At 46.9% G+C, this 25,668-nt stretch overlaps 1 protein-coding gene across 1 annotated transcript in view; it reads right to left on the reverse strand.

Annotated features, from left to right (window-relative positions):
* Positions 1-22,192, reverse strand: part of TNFAIP8L3 (TNF alpha induced protein 8 like 3) — a 40,336-nt gene extending 18,144 nt beyond the window's left edge. Inside the window, exon 1 of the mRNA XM_082850601.1 lies at positions 21,866-22,192. Within this exon, the coding sequence (XP_082706727.1) occupies positions 21,866-21,917 (52 nt within the window). The 5' untranslated portion in view covers positions 21,918-22,192. The remainder of the gene's footprint in view (positions 1-21,865) is intronic.
* Positions 22,193-25,668: the final 3,476 nt, after the last annotated feature.

Below are 25,668 nucleotides of genomic sequence, written 5' to 3' on the forward strand. Positions count from 1 at the left end.
TGAGACTGTATGTGTTAGACAAGGATTAACGGCTTTATGAAAGTTTAATAAAATGCGTCCACAAAGCCACTTGTGACACCAAGTAGCCACTCTTTAGAGCTTAAAATCTAAAATCTTAATCTAAAATCTTGAGATTTTTATTTCTTTCCCTAGAGCATCTACAAAGTAGGTAGTCACTCTGAATGGTATATCACTCTCAGGAATAGATAATTCCTGAGAATTGTCTCAGGAATTGAGATAATTCTGAGAATCTATGCCAGTAGATGCATATCTAGTAGATATGCATCTACTGGTATAATTTTAAAAAAAATTATTTTTGGCTGTGTTGGGTCTTCGTTGCTGTGCGTGGCCTTTCTCTAGTTGTGGCAAGCAGGGGCTACTCTTCATTGAGGTGCGCAGGCTTCTCATTGTGGTTGCTTCTCTTGTTGTGGAGCACAGGCTCTAGGCACACGGGCTTCAGTAGTTGTGGAACGTGGGCTCAGCAGTTGTGGCTTGCAGGCTCTAGAGCGCAGGCTCAGTAGTTGTGGTGCACAGGCTTAGTTGCTCCGCGGCATGTGGGATCTTCCCAGACAGGGCTCAAACCCGTGTCCCCTGCACTGGCAGGCAGATTCTTAACCACTGTGCCACCAGGGAAGCCCTACTGGCATAATTTTAAATACCATTCTCCTTGTTTTATTTTAAGAGGGGAAACTGAGGAGCTATTTCTCAAAATATTTTCTTTCTTTAATAAGTTTATTATAAAAACTGATACATGAGCACTGAGAATAATCAGAAAACACAGATAAGCTAAAGGAAAAAAATGAATATGCCATGATCCCACCATGCACCATGGTTAGCATGTATATATTCTTCCAAATACTCTCCCAGGCATATGCACTTTAATATTCACAAACATGGGATCAATGAACACTATTTTCTAATCTGCATTTTCAGTCAACACTCTGTGGATATCTTTCTTTGTCAATAAATGGATTATATCATCATCTTGATGATATAATTTCCTCTCCCAATTCTCCCATTTCCTCTCCCAATCCTCTCCTGATAGACTTTAATTTGTTCCCAGGTTTTGCTATAAAGGGTCTGGGGACAGTAACGAATAACCCAGCACCAGTCTGCATGTAGGGGGAAAGGGTGTCCAAAGGTTTCTCTTGGCATATGACAGTATTCCCTCCTAATGCTCCTTCCTGAGCCAGGAGGTGGCAGGTGATGCTGAGAGGGAGCCCCACAGACAGACCCCTTGGTTCCACCTACCCCCATCCCAGCCCTCCCACCAGAGGCCTGCTTGTCCGTGTCAGTCAGAAGTCATATTGAAATCAGAAGCCAAAGGGCGGCTCACCCCTTCACAAGGATGGCTGTGCCCTAGCCCAACTCGCTAAAGATAGTCAGACAGATGAGAGCCAAATAGTACCAGCAGGGCCTCTCATACCCACAGGTGAATCCAATGGACCCTTGCCTAGGTAGAAGGGGCATAGCCACAGCTTGTCTGTTCCAGCTGAAGGCCTCCTCCCACTGTGAGCCCATGGCCATCCCTCACATCCTTCTTCCCGGGGACAGTGGCCCTCGCACCCGACTCCAGCACAGTCCTTTCCCCATGCTGCTGCACTGTGACTGATGCTGAGTTCTCACAGGACCAATGCTCGGGGGACTTGTGAACCCTCACAACTAGGGCAGTGTCCACCCAGTAGAAGTAGTCCAATAAATGTCTGTTAAATGAATGACTGAATGAATGATTTTCTCAGGCTTTGAGGCCCAGTCTGTCTGTTCAGGATACATACTGGAATGAGGTGTGTATTCACAAAATGTAGACTGAACCGAACACACTAAAAAAAAATGTACTGAACTCAGCATGAGGTCCGTCCCTTGCCTTTCACACAGAGCTGACTGTCTGTGCCCCACAAGCAGCAGCATCACCTGGGGGCCGAGATGCATCACCCCACCCCACCCTCAGTGCTCAATTCCATCAGGAACGCTCTCTCCATGGCAGCAGCATCCATCCCTCCTGCCACCCCCAGAGCCTCCCCATTCACGTCCCTTCATGCTTACAAGCTATTTTAAAACTCAGGGGCTGTTGGGGATCAGAATAGCACAGGCCATGTCTGTCTCTCTGGGTGATCCTCTCTCTCTGTTGGCAGATCTCAAACTGTTCACTATGGCAGGTGCTCAAAAACTCAGGCTCAGGCCACCAGACTGCTAACAAGGATGCCAGCAGGATGCTGAATTCAGAGCCGTGGGAGGATGCCAACTTGGTAATACGTGAAATTAGTAAATAGACTGATGCAATAGAAATGTCAGTCTTTGGAATTCTCCAATTTTGGGATAGATATAAAGCCTAAAAAGTTTTTTAAAAAATAGCAGGCAATAAAATGGAACAAATTCTAATCTATATTTGCAAAAAATATAGCCTGAGACAGTGGGTATTTAAGCCTAAAGAACTGAGGCTCTTGGAAGGTACTGTAATTAGGTTAATACAGTAATATGTTAACCCTCAGTTTAGCTTAAAAAAAAAGATAAACAGTTAGCTGTACTAGGGAGGTTGAAACTCATGAGGGAGAGGAAACCAGAAGGTACTTCTGGATGGGAGATGATTTGGCAGCCAGCAGTATGCCTTGCTCAATGTTCTACTTAATTTCTTTTTAGTGAAGTAAGAATTTTGTACAATGACATTTTTGGATTTCAGTCAGTATGAGAGTGAAACAACAGGAAAGGGGCATATGTAATATATCACTTATAACACCCCTTACCTGTATTCTGTAGTAACTGTTTTTTGTTGTTCTTGTTGTTCATGCATCTGAGATCTGAGACGTGAGTAAGACACAGTTTGGATATCCACTGGTGCCATGGTCGTATCTGGCCCAGTTTGCAAATGGGAGGTGGGGTGGCGGATAGCTTGCTCTCCTGCAAGGTACCCTGAGGTTGGGCTCCTTAGTTCTGCTGGAAGCCTTCCTCTGATGTAACTACTCTGAATAGGGGAGTAGCTGTGGAAACTTGCCTCTCTGGAAGTTGCCCATAAATGTGTCTTTCTCTGAGGCTTCCTTTCTAAATTAAACTTTCCTCATACTTATCTCAAAGGCAGTAAAAGCTTCCAAATAAAATTCTTTATACTTCATGGTAATATAAGACAATACCACCAAAAACTTTCACCGTTTCAAATCAAGTCACTGGGTGCAGTCACTCTAAGATGCTGATAATGGCTGTCCTGGGGAGTCAGGATGCCAGGGCTGTGGCCATGGAGTCGATCCCCAAGTATGGGGAAAAACCCCAATACAGGGAAAACCGGAGAGCCAACCCCTGGTCCTGACTCTCACCACTGAGCCCACAGCAGGGGGTGAAGGAGCCCAGCACCCAGGCCCGCCCCTGCTGCCCCCCAAGGCGCTCACTGTGTGTGCTGGGCCCAAGTCTTCACCTTCCTGGTATCTTCGTCTATTAGGGAGTTGGACTAGATGACTCTGCTAATTTGTTTTATATTCTCAATTTAATAATAACCTCTTCTGAATCAGAAACTGAGTTTTTAAGTCCATTAAAAAAAACAAAACAAAAAAAACCCACACTGGGTATTCATGAGATGAGAGCCCATGTCAGTGGGAGCCCATGTCAGCTTTCCTTCTCTCACACTGATTTCCCTCCAGCCACCAAACTCTCTCCCAGCTCTGCAAATGCTAGTGCTTCAGCAATGAAATGCCTCCTGCTTTTCCCTCCTTCTGAAAGCCTGGGGCATTGACCTTGGAGCCTCCATCTTTCCTTTTCTTTGGCTTTCCTCCAAAATGCATCCCCCCCACCCCCTGGCTTCCTGGGGCCCTTGACTCCTCTGTCAGACGTCAGCCTGTGCTTGCCACAGAGCAGCGGTCAGCAGGCTCTCCCCAAGGCTTCTCCCTGTGCTGACCTCAGCACCCAAAGACCAAGCTGCAGATGGCCAGCCCCAGCAGGCTGCCCTGTGCTGACGCAGCTGCATACAGGAGTTGTATCCAAAACCCTAGGACCAGTTCTTCTCATCAGGACTCACATCCCTGTTATCCCACTTCTCTGCCCCCAAGAGAAAGTAGCTCATCCTTTTCCTGGTCTCACCCATTGCTTGGTGCATGTACTCTCCAGATCCAAGCACCCCTTGCTGTCCTCTTTCCCACCGCTCCCCTGAGCCCTCCCTCTATCCAGAACAAATTCTCTACTTGGGGCCTGTTCAAGGACCTCCCACCTGGTGTCACCTGTTTGTTCACTGCAAGTTCCAGGAGAGGGGAACCTGGACTGCTGTGTCCACCATGGTGTCCCTGGCACATAGAAGGAGCTCAATAATATTTAGATTTAAACCTCAAAACCCAACACTGACTGGTCAGCCCAGGAAGTGATGTCATGGGGAAAAGAATGGGGATTGAGGAGAGGAGAGCCTGAGGGCCCAGGAAGAGGCCTGAGGAGGGACGGCCACAGTAGGACAGAGGAACTGTGGTCTTGTCCGTCCCTGGCTTTCACCCCAAACTCAATGGCAATGGCTCTCACAAGGTCACTGAGTGCCTTCTAATTGTCCATGAGGAGTGTTTGGAAACATGGGAAGACATTTTTGTTGTCACAGCACGTGATTGGAGGGTTCTACAGGCATTAGTGGGCGGGGCCAGATATGCTAACTATCCTGTAATTTCTGGGACAGGGAATGCGAGCAGCACCCCGAGACACACACCTGGGTCCTTGGCTCACCTGACCTCTAGTGGCACTCGAACCTCCCTCGTTCTCTGCTTTCCTGATCTCCCCTCTTGGTCCTTCTCAGCCTTTGCCAGGACTCCTTTTCCTCTGTCCATGCCTGAAGTCTAGGTGTTCTGAGTTTACTCAAGGCCCTCTTCTCTCTTGCCACGCACTGTCCCTGAGTGTGAGATGTCACCGCTTGCCCACCCCCACAGGTTACTGCTTGCCAGACCGCTCCACCTAGATTCCCACAGAACTCTCACCCTCCACATGCTCAAAACTTCCCTCATCCCCTTTCTCCCACTCCCCCTGCACCCTCCTCCTTGTATTATATGTGGCCCTGCCACCTGCCCAGTGTCTGGACAAGAACCTGGGGGCCATCTTTGCCTTCTTTCTCTCTCACCTCCCACATCTAATGGGGCATCAGACTGTCAATTCAGCCTCCTTCACATCTTCAATTGTATCCGCCTTTCTCTGTCTCACTGATACCACCTTAGTACTGACCCTCATCATTTCTCACCTGAATGATTGTCCATCTCCTCACTTACCTCTCTACCGCAGCTTCCATTCTAATTTCCACACTGGGATGAGAACTGGCTTTGATGATGCTACTCCACCAGAGAGAACACTGACTGGCTTCCCATGACCTTGAAGACAAAGTCCAGACTCTTGAGCATGGCATGCTGGTTGCTGAGCTGATAACCTATCTTCTGTTCATCTCTCCAGCTTCATCCTCTACAAACTCTGAGCTTCTGACTTCAGGCCACACACAGGTGTCACCTGTCCTGCTCTGTTATGCCTGGGTCCCCTCTGCACCTGTGCATATTCTGTTCCCCTGTGCTTGGACATTGGCTCCCCCCTCACCCTCCAGGGCTCCCTTGAAGGACTTCTGACCTCTGAGGGACTTTTCTCTGCAACCACCTTTCCCTCTGGTATATTCTTATCACCATGGAGAGCAATCATCCATTGGCTGGATGAGTGACTTTATATCTCACCAGTCTGTGAACTCCTTGAGGGCAGGAATCATGATTTATTCGTTGCTGCAACTTTAGCCAGCGATTGAAACATAGAGACTGTTTGTTGCATGAACGAATGGCTAACAGTCTTGACATTTTATTGAAATGCACTCACACTCATGTCAGGAAAAATAATGATAACTGGAGCTGGCGGGGCCTCGGGACACTGACGCCTACTTCCTCCACTCAGGGGCCTGAGGTTGCCCCACTGTGCCCCTTCCCTACCTGGGCATGGTCGCCCTGGGCTGACCAGTCACTTTTCTTTTTCATTTTATTTTTAAAAACTTATTTTCAAAGTAATATTACATTATTTTAAAAGGTACATTATTTAAAAAGTCAAACCATTCTATAAGGCTTATAACAAAATGCAGCATCCTCTGGCCCACTTCTGATGCTGGCTCTTTGGAGGCAAAACACTTTAAATTATTTTAGCTGTTGCAACTAATAATTACCTCTACATATTTAAATTACATGCTTATACTGTTAGTTCTTGATTTTATTTGCTTTTAACTTCCTATTAAGGAAGGTGAGAATTTAGCTCTCTTCTCCATTCATTTCTCCTTCCACCTTCCGATTTGATTCTATTTCAATATTTGGTTAAATCAAACTTCAGTGATTACATTACTGGGATTGAGATGCCATTCATAGCTGAGTCATGTATGTTCTATAACTTCCATGACTGCATTTCCTTTCTTATTCATCTTGTTCTCCCAGGCGTTAAACACTGCCTTGTTTTTCTTTTGATTAGTTTTCTATCTAATTCACTCTCAAAATTCTTAGCAGAATATAAGGTTCTTCTCAAAAGGTTCAAACACATCAACTAATCTACCACTTCAGTTTTCTTTTTTGGAGACTCTTCTGGGAGCGCTCTGCGCTCTGGCGCAAATCTGGGTGCATTTCCCTCTAAGCCTGCTCCAGGCTCTCAGCCCGGTTCTCCCTTCCTCCTTCATCCCTTCTCTCCTGTGTCCATCTCCTGCTTCCTGGGTCTTACGGCTTCCTCTTTCTTAACTTGCTCTCCATTTCAGTGGAACACTTTGTCCAGCACAGGCATCAGCAAACTACCTTAAAGGGCTAGAGAATAAAGGGCCCAAAGTATCAAAAGGTACCTATAAAACCATTTATAATGTAACCATTAAAAAAAGTAAAAATGCTTTTAGCTTGTTGGACATACAAAAGCAGGGAACAGGCTTGACTGGGCCTGGGAGCCTCAGTTGGCTGACTCCTGACCTGGCAGCTCCCTGAGGAAGGGAACACGGTAAGGTAATTTTTTTGAGATCTAACTTATCATACAATGACTTTAGTCCAGGGGTCCCTAATCCCCTGGTACCAGTCCATGGTCTGTTAGGAACCAGGCCGCACACCAGGAGGTGAGCGGCAGGCGAGTGAGCGAAGCTTCATCTGTATTTACAGCCGCTCCCCATCGCTCGCATTATCGCCTGAGCTCCGCCTTCTGTCAGATCAGCGGTGGCATTAGATTCTCATAGGACCGCGAACCCTACTGTGAACTATGGGTGTGAAGGATCTAGGTTGTGTGCTCCTTAGGAGAATCTAATGCCTGATGATCTGAGGTGGAGCTGAGGCAGTGATGCTAGGGCTGGGAAGCAGCTGCAAATACAGATTATCATTAGCAGAGAGGTCTGACTGCACAGAGACCATAATAAATCAATTGCTTGCAGGCTCACAGCAAAACCCTATCAGTGAGCTAGTGGGAAGTAGCTGCATGGCACAGGGACATCAGCTCAGTGCTCTGAGACCACCTAGAGGGGTGGGATAAGGAGGGTGGGAGGGAGATGCAAGGGGGAGGCGATATGGGGATGTACATATGCATATAGCTGATTCATTTTGTTATACAGCAGAAACTAACACAACATTGTAAAGCAATTATACTCCAATAAAGATGTTTAAAAAAAAACCCAAAACCCTATCAGTGAGTGGCAAGTGAAAACAAGCTCAGGGTTCCCACTGATTCTGCATTATGGTGAGTTGTATAATTATTTTATTATATATTACAAGGTAATAATAATAGAAATAAAGTGCACAATAAATGTAATGTGCTTGAATCATCCGGAAACCATCCTCCCCCCGACCCCCACCAGGTCCGTGGAAAAATTGTCTTCCACAAAACCGGTCCCTGATGCCAAAATGTTGGGGACTGCTGCTGTAGTCTAGCCGCACACTTGACTGATGGTTTGACTGGGTTCAGAACTCTACATCACCAGTCATTCACCTTGAGAATTCAAAGACACTGCACCATTGTTGTTTAGCCCTCCGTGTTGCTATTTGGAAAACTAGTGCTTTAAGGGCCTGGTTTTTCTCTCTGGAAGCTTGAAGATCTTCGCTTCATGACAAGTCTCCACTCACAAGCCATACTTCTCCATCTCCAAGTTTCCACTGCCTTAGTCCCTCTAGCACCCAGGAGGGCTCGTGCGATGGGTGGGGGGACCAAGGCAGAGGAAATGGAGAGGAGCACCTGGGTGCGAGGGGCTGCAGGGAAGGGAGGCACCAAGGATGAGGCAGGGAGATCTGGGGCCAGGGAGACGGGCTGGAAGGGAAGTCAGGAGAAGGACTTGCTCCTGGGGTGGAGGTCAGAGGTCAGAGGGCCCCTGCTGGAAGGCAGCTTTTCTCAAAGTTTTGTACTCTTTAATATTAAAAGGGGCTACTATCCGGGTGGAGAGGCCCAAGAAGGCTGGGGCAGCTGTGACTGGCAGACCTGCTGCAGGCCAAGTGACCCTCAAGAGCATGGGCCTGGCCTACAGCCCCTTGCCCCTCTGGCTTCCCTACCACATGACCCAAGCCCCTGACCAGCTGCATTTTGTCCTTGCCTGGCCTGCATCCTGCCTGTATGACAGTCTCAGCCCCTAATGATCACCAACCTTCACCCCTCTTCAGACTTGGCTCAGACCTCAGCCACTCTCTTGGGTTACAACAATATGGCAGAGCTATATTTATGTGGAGAGGTTTTTTTTTTTTTTTTTTAAATAACAAAAATGAAACAAAGAAAACCAAGGATGGTTGGAACTAGACTTCTTCATGCATCAGCATCAGCCCATCACTGACTTGCCTCCTGGGGTGAAGGGAAAGCTGGGTGACAACTCTCTAGAGATAATGCCTGGGTGCTTACTACACCTGCCGGTCTTAGGATGTACCATCCATCATTCTCGACATAAACACCTGCTTTCTGTAAGAATTTACTCCTATCTCAATTATTCTGCCTCTCATATCCTCTTGTCTCTCCCTTAAAAATCACAGTGGTCATATTCACCCACTTGCCATTAATAAGACAATATGGCTGCTTAATAAGGAAACCCATACTGCTTTCCTCTTGAAGATTAAGAAAGTGATTTTGTTTTTTTAATGGAAGGAAGAACTTTTCTGGAAGGGTTGAAAATGCATAGTTAATATATATTATGTTTTTAAATCTGAAAAGGGGTAAAATAATTATATTTTATAATATAAATCAAGAAAGTAAAGATAGGGCTTCCCTGGTGGCGCAGTGGTTGAGAGTCCGCCTGCCGATGCAGGGGACACGGGCTCGTGCCCCAGTCCAGGAAGATCCCACATGCCTTGGATTGGCTGGGCCCGTGAGCCATGGCCGCTGAGCCTGCGCGTCCGGAGCCTGTGCTCCACAACGGGAGAGGCCACAGCAGTGAGAGGCCCACGTACCGCAAAAAAAAAAAAAAAGTAAAGATAGACAAAATCCTGGCTGATGGGGAATATCAATCATTAAGGGTGCTTGGGGCTAATTTAAAACTAGGTTAGAAACTCTGATAAATGTGAGTCTAAAGGGTGAGCACTTCTGTTTTCTACAAGCTTCCTGACTGGGCTACCCCTATTTGATGGACTAGAGTAAAATAAGGTGGAGACAGGGAGGCAGTGAAGAATACCGGGACCATGATATCTCTTATCTTCAGCTCCAAGATGCACAAGAAATCCTCAATACATTTTCTTTTTTTAAGATTGAAGTATAGTTAATTTACCATGTTGTGTTAGTTTCAGGTGTACAGCAAAGTGATTCAGTTACAGATATTCTTTTTCAGATTCTTTTCCATTATAGGTTATTACAAGACCTCAATACATTTCTGTCTAATTCCTTCAGAAATAGATACATATAATATTATCATATAGCTTTTCTTTTTTTAAAGGAATTTTATTTATTTATTTATGGCTGCATCAGGTCTTAGTTGTGGCATGCAGGATCTTCATTGAGGCCCGCGGGATCTTTCGTTGCGATGTGCGGGCTCTTTGTTACGGTGTGCGGGTTCTTCGTTAAGGTGCACGGGCTCCTCTCTGGTTGTGGCGTGTGGGTTTTTTCTTTTCTCTAGTTGTAGCACATGGGCTCTGTAGTTGTGGCGCATGGGCTCTGTAGTTTGCAGCACGTGGGCTCTCTAGTTGAGGGGTGTGAGCTCAGTAGTTGTGGCATGTGGGCTTAGGTGCCCCGCAGCATGTGGGATCTTAGTTCCCTGACCAGGGATTGAAACCCCATCCCCTGCATTGGAAGGCGATTCTTTACCACTGGACCACCAGGGAAGTCCCTCATATAACTTTTCAATAATGAGTTTTTTGGGAAAGACCAAACTTGGGGGTGGCAGACCAATACCTACTAAAAGCAAATAATCCTGTTATAACAGAATTTTAAATGCCCCCCTCTTTTTTTTTAATTGTAAAAGTAATAAAGACACAAAATCAATGTGTGGATGAACAAGTGGAAAGTGAAAGTCATTCATGTTTGGGATGGGGGTCAGGGAGGGAGTGAGCGTCAGGGATGCCAGCTACACACACTGCTGGTCAGTGAGCAACAGTAAGGCCACAGTCTAGAGCCAAAATGGCGGAGTCAGCAAAGCTCACCCAGCAGGTCTGTTTGGCCGGTGAGGCTCTGGTGCCCTTGGCCTCAAACCTATGAGTTCATCATCCACCTTGACTATTTATACTTCCTCTACCTGGTGTGAGGGCCCAGGCCAGGTGGGCTCAGAGGGGAGGGTGTGATGAGGGGGAGAGAGGCTGCAGAGCCGAAGCCAGGGCAATGGGTGGGTAGGAAGAAGGCTGAAGAGAGAAGCCTGGGATCACACCCCCACCAGCGGGCGGGCAGGAAGGACCCACTGAGGCCTGGCCTGATGGGAAAGTGGATCACAGAGGACGGAGGGAAGAAAGAGTTTCAAGAAAGAAAACAGAGGGACTTGGGACAAAACTGCAAGAAAGTCAGAAGGACAGCCAGTGGATAAGTCCACTGAATCTCATTCGGTGGTTGTTTTTAAAATAATAACCTGCTGAAAGTTATACATACTCATTGAGAAAAAATCTGGAAGGAAAGCACAAAGAAGGAAATTAAAATTGCCTATAAACTCATCATATAGAATGGTTAATTCTGTTCCAGCATTAAAAAAAAAATGCATGTATGTGAATGTGAGGGAAAGATTTTCCTCCCCTTCTCTCTATAAAAAAGGGGTGTCTGATCTACGAAACAAAAACAGACTCACAGACATAGAGAACAGACGTGTGGTTGCTGGGGGAGTGGGGAGAGGGATGGATTGGGAGTTTGGGATTAGCAGATGTAAACTATTATATATAGGATGGATAAGCAACAAGGTCCTACTGTATAGCACACGGAACTATGTTCAATATCCTGTGATAAACCATAATGGAAAAGGATGAAAAAGAATATATATATGTTTAACTGAGTCACTTAGCTGTACAGCAGAAATTAAACACAACACTGTAAATCAATTATACTTCAATAAAATCTTTAAAAAAGGGGTGTATGTATATATAGGTATGTGGGTATATATGCATGAATAAATAAATATACATGTATATATATTTTATCAAGCTTTCTTCATACATTATAATGCAAACACCTATAACATGTTTTTCAAATTAAGTTTTCTTAGCAGCTGAGTAATATTCCTCTGTGTGGAAATGTCATTATGTATTTAGTAATTCAATAACTATTTAATTGAATATTTATTTACCTATATGTTTAGGTTGGATATTTAGATTTGTTTCTGCTCCCCCTTTGGGGGGAACAGCTTTAAATAATGAAAATCTACCACTTACTTTGTGATCTGGGGTAATCTCTGTGAATCTGTTTCTTTATCTGTAAACTGTAAATAATACCTGCTTTCTCCATGTCCTGGTTTTGCTATGAAATCATGTGTGTAGGATATTTCATTGTTCTCATGACTTCACAATTTAACTCTGAATGACTTGGCAGCTGGTGAGGCCACCAGAGTTGTTGAGAGAAAGTGATGGAAAGTTAACAGTCCGGGTGTAGCTGTGCTGAGTTGACGTGTCTCTTGGACAGTGAGAAGATGAGGTCCAGACGACTTTGAAAGGCAGGATTCTTGCTCTGGAGAGAGGAACGGTTAGACCACAGCTTTGGGAATCTTTAGCTTCACGCTGGAAAAACGGGTGGTCTTTTCCAAATGAAAGTGTATTGTTAGAAAAGAACAAGGCCGAGAGCTCAGCCTTAGGAGACACAGGTAGGAAAAAGATATTAATGAGGGATGCAGAAGGAGCAATTGAGGAGGCGTGCAGGGAAACCAGGATTATACAAAGTCAGAGAAATCAAAAGGGAAAAAAAAGTCAAGAAAATTCAGGTTTAATTCCCATCAGATACTGCTCTGGGCTCGCTAAAAGTTGACTCTGTATTAACTTAGCTCTGCCTGCTTCATGTGACTGAGATTGAATCACTGAATTAAACATTAAGGGTGAGAGAGGCTAACACAGATGAACAAATTTCCCTCTTTCCTTACAAAATGAAAAATCAATTTAAACAAAGATTAAAAACATAATTGGAGAACTACAGGCCAATAAATCTATTTCTGAAGCTGGAAGCTATTAAAGTAAACTAACCTTTGCAATTGTCACTGTGCATCTGTAAAACCTACCAAATTCCTCTCGGGTATTAAAAAAATGTAAGAATCTTCTGAGGGCTCCGTGTAGGGCTCTCCTGACCTGGAAAGTGGGCTGGGTACACGGGAAGGGCCTGGTGTGGGCCTGTAGTGTCTGACCTCTGGGCAGCTGTGCTGGGAGGGAGAAAGCTCAGGAGAGGAAAAGGGGGGAGGGGTGTCAAGAACACAGTGGAAGGTGTCAGAAGGAAACACAGCAGGGGTCCCTTAGATATCCCAACACCCAGAATAACTCTGATCCTTTTAAAAAATTATATATGTTTTGGGGGAACGATAGAGGAGCCAGAGTGTGTGGGCTCCAATTCTGGTTCTGATGCTGCCTGGCAGTGTAGCCAATGTTCTTAGTGTCCCCAAGTAAATATTTCAGAAGGGGGACTCTTGTTTTCTTACAAAACCCCTTCTTTCCCAAATAAAGGTCTCTTGCATCTTTTCAGGATTGCTTTTGGACGACATTCTTCTGGAAAAGCACATCTATTCTTAGGGCTCAATCTGATTTTCCTCTTTGTACTATTTTCACATATTCTACCATGAGCTTGCATTCCTTTGGTGGAAAATAAATGTTACTAAAAAACAATACGTAAGAGACACCACTAAAAACTCAAACCCCAGTTGTCCAGCTCAGAATCTCAAGTTCTCTTCATTGCACTACAGTCTCATCTTCGAGTTTTCTCTTGCCCTTGAATCCAACTGGTCACCCTGTCCTAGGGATTCTGTATCTGGAATGATTCTAAATGCTGGAGTGGAAAAAGTACTTTAGGACCCAACCCAAGTACACTCTGATAGAGGGAACATTTGTTTGTCTTTGCACCTCTCCTGACTCTGCTTCTCAACCCTTCTCTCCTCTTGGGGTTTGCCACATTCACCACCCACCAGGTTCCCAAGACCCTAGACATGAACGTGGCTGCAGGGTCCTCCCAGGACCTTCTCTCTCTGACAGCTGCTTTGTGCTGCTCCCCTCATCTTCCCTCCCAAACCAACCCTCACCAGCCCCTGTTCTGGAGCCTGTGACAGCCCATCCTTGCCCATGTGTTATTGGGCCACTGCAGGTAATGTCTGCAGCTTAAAGCAGGGCTTTCTGGAGATATAATGTCCTAACCTACCAGAAGGAGGCTAATGAAGGAACTTAATGGTCTGGGGGCCCTGTGGGAGCTGGTGGGGGATGTAAAGGAACCTGGTGGCATCCATCGATCTAACTACATAGTCTACCTGGTAAAGAGCACTGTTTTTGGAGTTAGTTAGACTGGCTTCATATCCACTGAGAAGCTGCACATCCCTGAGCAAATTACTTAATCTCTCTGTGCCTTAGTTTCCTGGTCTATAAAATGGGGTTATTTATAGTACCTAGCCCAGAAGGCCTATAGAAGGCTTAAATACCATATAAACAGTTAACCCAGTCTGAAATACATTGTATGTGCTTAATTAATAGAAAATTAAATAAAAATTCAAAACATCATTTTTATTTTACATTCAGTACTAGCCCTCTGGGGCTGGACTCTGGCTGGTAAAGACTATCCTCACAATTTCTCATCTTGTTTGATATATGCACAACTTCTTAAACCTAGTTTCTCTACCCTGTAACCTGAACCCCAGCCTTCTCTCCCTGACTTTCTTAACGTTACTTCAAGGAACCAGACTCAAACGTGGTAGGAAAGCTGCTGCAGAGGCCAGCAGACAGCCCCCATCACTTCCCTCCCATATTATTCACTGAAAATCTGTTTACCTTCCCAGCATAACTCCCAGGCCCCAAATCAGGGATGCAGGACATGTGTGCTCACCAGAACATTCTTTTACAGAATTTCCTCCTGCACATGAAACTGGATGCCTCTACCACACAGATATCAACTGGGAGTCTCCATGAAGCTACGCATCACCAAAATGCTTCCTTTCGGGGCTAGAATAGTTTCCCGGAAAGCATATTTTACTTTCAGAAGACAACCTAGAAGCTAGTGGCTGCTGCTGTGGTTTTTCAACTGTTTAAACCAGTATTTGGATACCACCAAAGTGTCTCCTTTTTTTTCCTGGAGAACTGAATTACAAAATACTGGTTTCTATTAGGGTGTGTCTAGCACTTTCTGTGCTGCCAAGCCTTCCATGTTTATAGTCTGCACACTAGATTTTCCATGAACAGGCTCAAATTTATTCCCAGGCAATGATGTTTAGGAAACCCAATATGAACGTGAAGATTGTTCTAAAGCAGTTTCAGAATTTGTGTTATGCAGTTGCCTAAAAAGAGCATGTCTGATGTATAAAAAAATAATATATTTTGGGGGCATGTCTTAATATATGTTGGGGAAAAGGTACTCACTCTCATATGTTTTCTTGGATTGAGGTATCACAGGAAACTTATTTTTTATATTCTTCTTCTCTATCCTTTATTTCTATACTTGTACAGAATACAGCCCAAACACCCACCTACACAGGCATTTTACAGAAAGAGTTGGAAGCCAAGTGACTGAAAAACAAAACAAAATTATGTATATAGTGTCTTTAAAGAGATTTACATGTGAATTCAAATGGGAGCCAATGGTAACTCTGTAGGACAATGAACCAGTTAGAGAAAAGTGCTAATGGGAAGTGTGACTATGATTTGGTTTTGATGAGAAATAAAACAGCAGGCGCCGTGTTTGTAGAGAAAAATAAAGTAGGAAATAGAGCTTTACATTTACACACACATTCTGTCTCCAGCTCCCAGAAACTTACATGCTGGCCACAATCACTGCAACATCCAGAGTTATGTTTTGAGCAGGTCCGCCCTCTCCTCCCTTTTAGCCCTCTAAGGGGGCCCCACTGCTCCAGGCCATGCTTCTCACAGGCTCCTGTCCTTGCCACCTCCTCTGTTTCCCCTGACTTGCTCTTCTCCCCCATCTAAATCCTTCACTCCTTCCAGGCTATCCTCAAGGCCCATCTCCTCCATGAAGCCTCCCCACCAGAACCCCAAGCCACGATGCCCCGTGCTCCAAAACCGACACTGTTTATTGCTGATGCCGCCCAGTCTTGCAGATTCCTTTTGGGTGGGTGTTTTCTCTCCCTTTGGCTGCAAGCCTCTTGAGGGCGGGGCCACATCTAATTCCATTTTGGTGTACTACCATAGCACCTCCACACACTGAACACAAAACAGAGGATCAGCCAATATCTATTGGATCTGTGAGGTCTAAAATGGCTAATTCCATCTGGCTATCTAAATTGCCCTAATGAGGTCTAGATAATGTTTATAGCCCAACAAGTATCCCCTGAACTCTGCCCGTATGCAGGGCTGCCATCCATCGTGAAACATCCCTGAGGAACTTTGGAGGCCATCTGTGGTGAATGCACGATGTATGATGTACGTACGGCCCAGGTTCCCTTCCGGAATGAAGGACTAAGCACTTCACAAGCTGCTGGTAGTGATGTCTGCAGACAGCCCTCAGCTGAAGGGAACAGCTTCGCCCAAGATGCAGGGATGGCATGAATCTAATGACTAATCATTATGTCAGGGGATATAAAGGCCTGGCCCCTCACCCCAATTCAGTTCTTTTTTTCTTTTTTTTTTTTTAACATTTATTTATTTGGCTGCACTGGGTCTTAGTTTCGGCACATGGGATCTTTAGTTGCAGCATGTGGGATCTAGTTCCCTGACCAGGGATCAAACCTGGGCCCCCTGCATTGGGAGTGTGGAGTGTTAACCACTGTACCACCAGGGAAGTCCCCCAACTCAGTTCTGAAGGGTTTTCCAGCTCCAGAGCTCGAGGCTATTGTTGGGTCTGCACTGCAGCTCAGCTTCTCACTCTGCCCAGTCTGGCATCCCTCCCCTCCCTTTCTCTTTCCCAGGTATTGATCCCAAGAGCATCCCCAAATAAACACACTGCATGCTAACCTCCATCTCAGAGTCTGCTTCCTGGGGAACCAACCTACAACATCATCTATACATCCGTCCATCTATCTAGCCAGCCAGCCAGCCAGCAACCTACCACTGTGTTTAGGGCACGCAGGTGGTGTTTGTGGGTGCTGATACAGGTGAAAAAGACCCAGTCTTTACCCAGTCTTTACCTCCTTAGGGAGCGAAGGCCAGTACAAGAGATGAGACATGTACAGGAATAACTGTGAAGCACACAGTGGAAAGTGGATGGTGTCAAGAGAGAACATATAAACAGAGACACAGCCAGGGTATAATCCCAGGGCAAGGGGGTGAGAGTCTTCTGGCACTGGCTTAAGATGTGGCCATCGGTATATGCTTCCTATCTCCCTATCTGATCCCAAGCCCTGGAGACAGGATGGACTATGTCCTTATCTCTCTTTGCACTTCCCATACTTCCCAACACAGAGTCCCAGACAGTGCAAGAAATCTTAAAACACTGAAGCAAAACACTGAAGGACAGCGTTGGCAGTTCTACTTTATAGGACAGGTTTCTGGCTGCCTGTCTGGCCTTTTAGTGCAGAGTTCAGGAGGCTCCTCAAGATGCTCATTCATTTATTATGTCCATAAAACCTTGGGAACATGAAAGCACAAGACAAGGCCCTGACCCTCAAAGCAGCCCACTATGTGGATGAGGCAGAGGCCCCTGAAAAATGTCCACAGATAAGAACAAGACCTGGGACTATGACTAATAGCCAAGTAGTACATCATCCCCAGGTGTTCCCTGCCCTTGGTCGGCCAGTCCATCAATCGTCAAAGGTTACTCTGTCAGTTGACAAAGGTTACTGAATAACCTCCATGAATAACCCAACAATGAGAATCAACAAACTCCAGAACCTCATGATCCTCCAAAACCAATGCCCCAGCATAATTTACTGTCTACAGGGGAAAAGCACCTTTAAGAAAATTTAAGTAACCACTATTAAGTGTCTGATGGAAAGAAAAGAAGCACTGGCAGGGTGGGGAAGCCAGTCTCCTGCATTTCCCTGCTTCAGCCCAACTCAACATGTCAGTCCCCTTCCACTCTCCCTCTCCTTTTACTGCTTTTGTACAATCTGTCACCAACTTCTGTTGTTTGTTTCTCTGAAATGGCATTTGCATCCTTCCTCTTCTGCCTCGCTTAGTGCTACCATCCCCTCCGATTGTGTGGCCACGAGGCTCCAAGCCTAGGCCATCCCTGCACTTCATGTCTGTCTGATGTGGCTTCTGAAAACCCAGATCTCAGTCGGTCATGTCTCTGCTCTACTATCAGCTCAACGGGGGCTCCTTCGGCACCATCAGGTACTAGTTATTAAGACCCCCTGTTGTCAGTGGCTCTCCCTACACTCACCTAACTTTACTTCCCAGTACTCCTTAGTATATGTCCTCCACTCCAGTCAACTCCCTGTTTATCTGTGCCTTTGCTCAATGGTGTCTGACTTCTGAAACGCCTTGTCTCCTCTTGGCCAACTATTGAATCCTACCCACTCCTTGCCACTTTGTTCACAAGAACCAAGCTTAGGACCAAGGCGATGGGAAAGACAGGAAGGACAAAGTCAGCGGCCTTCTGTTTTCCTACTTCTTTTATTATTTTGAAGTTTCCCTACCACATCCTGATTCCATCACACAGAAATGCTTTTCTGTAGCACCTACCCAGCCACAGGGATGCTCCATCAGCTTGACTGCCCCAGACCACCTAGCTCTGGGTGGAAGGAGCTTGTCGTCTTGAGCTGGGTAGACTATCTCTGTCTTACAAGTCAGAAAGGGAAAAAGCTGACACTGCTAATGTTTACTCGCTTGTTATTTCCTAGGAAAGACTCAAATCATTGCCGAGTTAATACACCAAGCTCTAGGATTTCTGAGAGATGGATGGTGGGTTTGTCAAAGGAGAGACTGCCAAGTTGGGTCTCTGGAAAGAATCCAGTGTTCCATAAACCCTGTCTCTTTCCTTATCATAGAAAGAACCATAAAATGACAGAAAGGCAGAGGAGAGCTGCAGGCAGCAGAATGACTTAGAAGCACCATCCTGTGCTTCCTGAAAAACAGAAAATGCAGATTAAGACAAATCTCATCCATATACACCCCCTTTACTTCCTATGCAGGGTATTGCTTGATGAGAGAGCTGCACAGCAGATACTGGGGAGCTCTTTGGAAAAGTCTCTTGAAAGGGGTACAGTAAAGAGTAGGTGGTGCTCAGAGATTTCCTCACTCTGCCAATTTTTGACTGGGAAGGCTACGACATGGGCAAAAATGGAGAGGAGAATGGTGAGTACCTCCTGTTTCTCCTGTTACCTTGAAGGGAAAAGGTGCACCAGTGTGTGGGGGGCAATTAACGCCTCTTCTTCTATTGGAAGTGGCATGAAAGTGGCTAATCTCCAGGTTATCAGGTGGACTGGGTAAGGCCACCTTCTCTACTTTGTGCAAGTTTCTCTAGAACTGAAAGAAAAGGATGGTGAAAGCAGTAGTTTTGAATGTTCCCATCTTTATGACTTCAGCTGGAAGATGATGTGCATGAGAAGACGTACCTTAAAAATAACTTCCCCCAAACAAAGGGGGGGGGCGGGTGGGGAATGAGAGAGTGAAAAGGATAAAATGCAAAACAAATCTCCTTAGGCAGTTACATTAATGTGATAATAACGACAATAATACTAATTTTTTCACACATGCCTAGTGATTTACATTTTACAAAGCTCTGGGGTACATTATTTAGCAGTATTCTTGCAACATAATCCAATCAGGTGATAAAAATAGCAGCTGCCATTTACTGAATGATTACCAGGAGGAACACTTTTCATGTGTTATTTAATCCTCACACCCCCCCCCCCCGGCTTGTACTATTGTTTCCCCATTTTACAGAGTGGGAAACTGAGGTTTAGAGATGTTAAGTAACTTGCCCGTCAGGTAGAGATTGAGACCTGAGTCTTTCTGATTCCAGAGTCCAGGCTCAGGACCTTAATAAGGTCTGTCTTATGGCAGGGCTTTTTCATAAGTTCAGGAAGGGGAGGGCATTGAGGAGGAAGCAGCCCTTCATCTTCTCTCCCTGTGAGGTAGGTACACACAGACACACACATTAATACTCCGAGAGATCCCACTTCCTCTGCTGTGCTTCTCAGTTATAAACCCATCCAGCTTGCACAGATACAGGTCCACAGATGAATGTCATGTTACTTACAGGGACAATGGTCAACTCCTATGGATAATTTAACCAGTATCTGAAGCTGCAATAGGAGTTTCCATTTGATAGGATGCAGCCATAGCAAGGCAATGAATTAGCAACTAGTTTTGAAGCTTTGTCACGAAGAATACTTTAAGACTGAAAATAATGAGGGAGACTGAATGCCATTTAGCAGAATGGCTTGTGACGTTCAAATAAATGTTCAACTTGAGATTCAAGCACAGAGAGGAAGAAGAAATGACTGTAGAAAACAGTAAGGCACAAACAAATGGTGACAGCTCAGAGAGCTGGCTGCCCTATTCTTCATCAGACCCATCTGACCTCAGTAGTCACAACTGCTGTTAGTTGTGCAGAAGTCTTCTGACACAAACACACATGAACACCCTGGGATAGTCCTTGCTGGGCAGGCTGTGGGGAGAAGCAACTGGACTCTTAAGAACTCCTTCCCTCCCCTTTCATCCAAGTACCAACTCTTCTGAGTGTCTCCTGCCCCCCCCTTCCCCTCCCCTCCTCTTTCTCAAAGCCTCCTTATCCTCCTCCCCTTCTCCATCAACTGGCATGAAAGATCTGAGGGTGAGAGTAGGGAGAGCATGTTAGTTCCTCCGATTTTGAGAGAGTAAAGTGTCAGTGTCAATGTACTCACTCCCCCTCCTTTTGAGCTCTAGAGATATACTTAGATAGACACAAAACACCCACTGGAACTTTTAAATGATGTGAAGAGATCCACAAGCCACCTGTGAAACAAGATCTTTGTGCTTCACAGTCACAGGAACATACAGGTTCGAGAAGGGCTCATGTTTATTACTTATGTCCACACATACCTACACAAAGTAGGTGGCCCTTGCACACACACAGGCATCCTCACACACGGGCATCTTGACGATGCCATCTTTCTTTTCCTCCATCCTCATCTCTTCCCACCCAGTTGTAAGTGTTGACCACAGCCACCCTGTGAGAGGCTGAGGGGTATGATGCAGTATAAAGGGAGTCACTCCGCCCTTGGCTACTCCCTGGCTCTGATTCGTGGGTAAGCCACTTAGCCTTTCTGAACCTTTGTAAAACGGAGATAACAACCACCTGGCTGGGTGCTGTGAAGATAAAGGAGAATAGTATACGTAGGGCCCTTGGTACAGCTCCTGGCGCTGTCCCACCTGATTCCTGAGCCTGCCTTCCTACACCCACACCTGGGCTGATGGTGCCTCCGGTCACCCGGTCCCCACCCTCAGGACACTGGCCTGACACTGGGAAGACTGGGGACTAGTTCGGGCCCTCAGGCCTGTACCAGGAGGGTTCCAGCTCTCAGGTCACAGGTCTGCTGGCCAGGGCTAGCCTGCAGGGCCACGAGGGCGTGGGGAGCCACGGTCACGTGGGAGGGCCATAGGTCTCCCGCCCGTGGACCTGCAGGAGGCGGGCAGAGCGGGCTGGTGGAGGGGGACAGAGCCCGCGGTTAAGTCGACCCAAGGCTGTGGGTGGCTTCCTCCTGTTGCTCAGTATCAGGGAGAGGAGGGGGAGGACATTCATTATTTCCTAAGTAAGCGTCCACCCGTCGCTTCGATAACTATCGATTGTGAAAAGCTGGCGGCGCCCCTTAAAGGCGATGCCGGGACCCCGCGCGCCGCCGCCGCGTCTGTCTTCCCGGACCCTTCGTGGGGACCTCCTCCGCGCATGCAGGGCAGCGATGGGCCAACGCTTCTGCATCGGCTCATCTAGCAGCTTCGGGAACTGCAACCACGAGCTGTGGTTTGACTCCTGCCCACCCACCCGCGGGGGCCTTTCCTTCCCAGAGCGTCGTGTCACGCCCTCGGAGCGGGTCACCTGTTCCGCAGCGTCCCTGGCGCTCGGGGTTCGAGGAGCCGGCCGGCGCTCGGAAAGTTATTTCCAAAAGTAGATATGCAGCAACCCTCGCTGCAGCAAACTACAGGACGCGGAATACCTGAACCCTGCCCCACCGCCAGCAGCCCGGCGACCGGAGCCCGCTGCCGGAGTCCCGCAGCGCCGAGAGCCACCCGCAAATGCACCTACTCTCCCTCCAGCGCCCGAGTGCAATGGGGAGAAAGCCCCAAAGCAAACTCACAGCGCAGAGCCATCCCAGTCCCGGCCCGGAAGGGATCGGGCTGCTGAGGATCGGCCTCCCGCCTGGCCGCTCCGAGAAATACTCGCGATTTCCCGCCCCGGCCTCCCCTCCTGTCTGCCCCAGCCTTCCCGGCTGGGCTGCTGCGACCCCTCGTACCTGCGGCGGTCCCGGGCTCGCCCTCGCTCTGCTCGCCGGAATCCGAATCCATGCTGCCGGCCGGGAGTCCACAGACCCCCGCCCGTCCGCGGAGCACACGGGACCGGCCGGCGTCCGGACTCGGGCTGCCGCGTCGCACTCCGGCCGGGCAGTGCGCTGCGGCCGCGGCCGGGGGGCCGCTCGGCAGAGGCTAGCGCCGCCCGCGCCCCGTTCCCCGCTCCCCGAGCCCGCCGGCCGGTGCCTGCTTGCCAGGCGAGCGCGGGGCGGAGGGTGGGGTGCGCCGGGAGAGCGCGGGGAGGAGGGCGGGGAGGCGCTAGTGGGGAGGAGCAGGAGCGTCCGGCGCCCCGCGCTCTCCAGCCTGGGGTTAAATACCCGGGGGGCGGTGCCGCTCCTCCACCCGCGCCCCCATCGGGCGCCCGGAGTCCTGAACTTGTGGAGCCGGGCGAGGTCGTGCGAGCCGGCGAGGCTGAGCCCCTTCCCTTGGAAGTGGCCAAGTTTGGAGAAGTTTTAGGTGAAAAAGCGCCTCTACCCAAGCAGGAAAAGGGGAGGTTCAGAGTGGGCGTGCTGGGGCTGCCCGGGTTCGAGGCTAACTCCACAGTTCGGAGACCTTGGCCGAGTGACTTAACTTCTCTGTGCCCGTTTCCTCACCTGGAAAATGGAGACAATCAGAGTTCCCTTTTGTCCGGGAGGTTGTGAGGGGAGTATATAAATTATGCGTGTGAGGGGCCGAGAGCAGGGCCTGGCACTTAGCGAGGAAGTAAACGACGCGCGGAGGCAACGCTGACGCTGGTGGTTCTTCTCCCGGCGCGGGCGGGGGCGGGCAGGTTGGGCAAGCCGCTGTGGGGCGGGTTCCAGGACGGGGAGCCCTCGCGGGCGTCCCAGGCAGGACCGCCCTGCTGCCAGTCAAGGAGCCAGGCCACTTCCCGGCCCCGACTCAGGGGCAAGAACGGATTTTAAAACCTTTAGTTTGTCTTTAACACAGAGTGCTAATCTTTCTCAATATCCCCTCCTTCCACTTTCTAAAAAGAGAGAGAGAGAGAGAGAGAGAGAGAGAGAGAGAAGCGGCTGTATATGTATTTAGTAATTAAGAGACTAAACTAGGGGGGAAATGCACGGAGCAGTAAGGCCTGAGGGGATCCTTTGTTGTTAATTCGTGATTATCCACGCAGTCTTATTTTCTCCCTGAATTATCAGCTGCAACACTTACATAACCTTAGCCTGGCTTCTCAACATACAAATTGTGGGCAGAGAATACAAACACACTTTATTGACCTGCGCAAAATGAAATTGGGAAGAGAAAAGTCTACCAAAAAGCGCCGTTTATTGTTTCCTGTGTGCGCCCATTTAATCTCTACAACGACCTAGTGAGGAATTTACGTCGAATGATTTGAAAATGCTTTTTTGGAGGTCAAAAATGGTTGAAAGTTGGCAGTTTCGTAGAATTTAACCTATATTGTTATCTCCATTTTGAGATGTGGAAGCTGAGTCTCAGGGTAGATAACTTTCCTGTGGTCTCAGGTCCAGTATGTGGGTGAGTTGGGCCTTGAAATCTGGTCTGATGCGCGGACCTGCTACTGACCACTACGGTATAGTGTCACAAGTGTGTTTGGCCTCTTGGCTCCCTGAAGTCTACCTCCTTTGGTGAAGGTATGGGTTTCTCAGAGTGCACATACAGCTCTCCTTTGTGTTCTCAGAAAACGTTTTTTGGATGGCCAAACTCATGGACTTTAGCTGGTAAAAGTTGGATGGATTGGAAGGGTCAGAAGAACCCCATGCTAGAAGTGTGATCTTGGGCAAATGGCTTGACCTCCCTCAGTTTCCTCAGGTGATGGCATCTCCTTCATAGGGTGGTTGTAAGGAAGTGAATGAAATAATGAGTGTGGAATTTAGTACCCAATGCCTGGCACACAGTTGATGTTTGATAAATGGAAAGAATGTTCTCAGATCTAATGGGTCCCATTTAGAAAAACAAAATATTTTAAAAGCACATATTTAAGTGAAAAGAAAAAAGTAGCAGCAACATTTGGATAAAAGTTGACACTCAAAAAACAAATAGCTGGGATCATTTTAAAAGTTTGGCATCATAGCTTTGTAGTCTTGAGGAAAAACAACGATGATAGCGTCAGAGAACAGAGCGTATTGGATTGAAAAGTCATCCAGCTTCCTCTAAGAAGTTGTTGCCTAGGTTCAACAACAGGAAATGTGAAACTTTCTCTGTTCGCTTAGACCTCCTTTCCTGGCACTTGATGGAAGCGTTTTTGTTTTTGTTTGTTTGTGTGTTTGTTTTAATGGACAAGTGGTCTGGGTTGAAGACAGAAATACCACTGAGACATCTGTGTATCCCAGAGAAAACAGGGAAGCTCACTACTGGAACTTGATCAACAGTAAACAAAGTACTGGGAGTGCAGTTCACAATACAGATATGTCCATCAGTCATCAGATCTTTACTGAGTACGAAGTACACTTTAGACCAGAGATAAAATTCTGTGGGCAGAGGGAGGGGGAGGGCTAGTCATAGTGATCCTGAAAAGTCTATGAGGTGAGTCTTTAATAAACAACACCTATTCATTTATCTGTCCCTGTGTTCAGTCATAGAATATTTCTGCAAAAGGAGGCAGACGTAGAATGAAAAATTGAATGTGGAATTAAACAATGGAGAAGAGACATCCAAACTAAATAAGATCTCCATTCCAATTTCCTATGATATTCAATCTGTTGTCATGGGATAGCAAGACAAAGGGAAATGACTGCTGGCACGCATGTGTGTTTAATGAAGAACATTAGTGGAACATACCTTATCTGTCCTCCCAGTGTGGAAAAATCTGTATAAGAGAAGGAAGTCCTTAAAATAGTATCCCACGGCCGTCACCCCGATGAAAACAGTGAAATCTGAGGTGGTGAATCTCCTTTACAAACCAATCCTAGTATATTTCTTTAAAAGAAAGAAAGAAAGAGAAAGCTCTTAGAAAAGAGGAAAGGACTTCTGTAGTTCCTCTGTGTATTTTTAGAAGAATGGCATTGCTTTGCAGACTTGAATCTAGGGTCTGAGGGTTATAAACTGCTTTCCTCAGTGTTGCCACTACGTCTTTTCAGCTTGGCTACTCTTCAGACACAAAAATTTCTAACTCTTATTGGTCATTTCTTAGCTTCAGCTAATGAAATCAGTAGCTTTTTAAGGAACTTGTCTGTCTGGTGGGAAAAGCATGTTTATTTGTAAGGCGTCAAGAAACAGATCATAAAATAGATCCATTTCTGCTAACACAATAATACTCCTTTGATCCAAGCCAGTGCTATGACTCATCTGCCTGTCTTCTCTTGTGGGATGGAAAGGGAGCTGTCTGCAACCTTCGGCAGACAGCCGGGAGAAGGGAGGGAGGGAGGTTCCTCTCACAAACCAGGGCTGTGGTTCTACTTCGAAAACCACAGGGTCCTGGAACTGCTGTTTTTCTGGGCTGAAGTGGCCCTTGGTACTTTGGAATGAGATCTTGGCCAGGATAGCCCCATTTTTAATAACTTGTCTCAAGGTGGATATTGGCACCAAGGAAGCTTCTGCCCAGAGCCAAGGTGACCTCCATGGGGCTCTAGGCAAGCTGGACAGCGGGGTCTGAGCTGGCTTCGTATCCATCTGGCAGAACAAGATGCTGGGAGACAGCCTTGAAAGAGGGGGATTTTCCTATTTTTTTTCTCCTGACTAGCAAAAATAAGTTTTATTGCCCCCCCCACCTTATTTCAAAAGCAATGCACATCACTGTAGAAAAAAATGGAAAAAACTTATAAGCAAAGAAAGAAGAAAATTTAAAAAT

Source organism: Leucopleurus acutus (assembly GCF_964270905.1).
Source record: "Leucopleurus acutus genome assembly, chromosome: 1".
Lineage (NCBI taxonomy): Eukaryota > Metazoa > Chordata > Mammalia > Artiodactyla > Delphinidae > Leucopleurus > Leucopleurus acutus.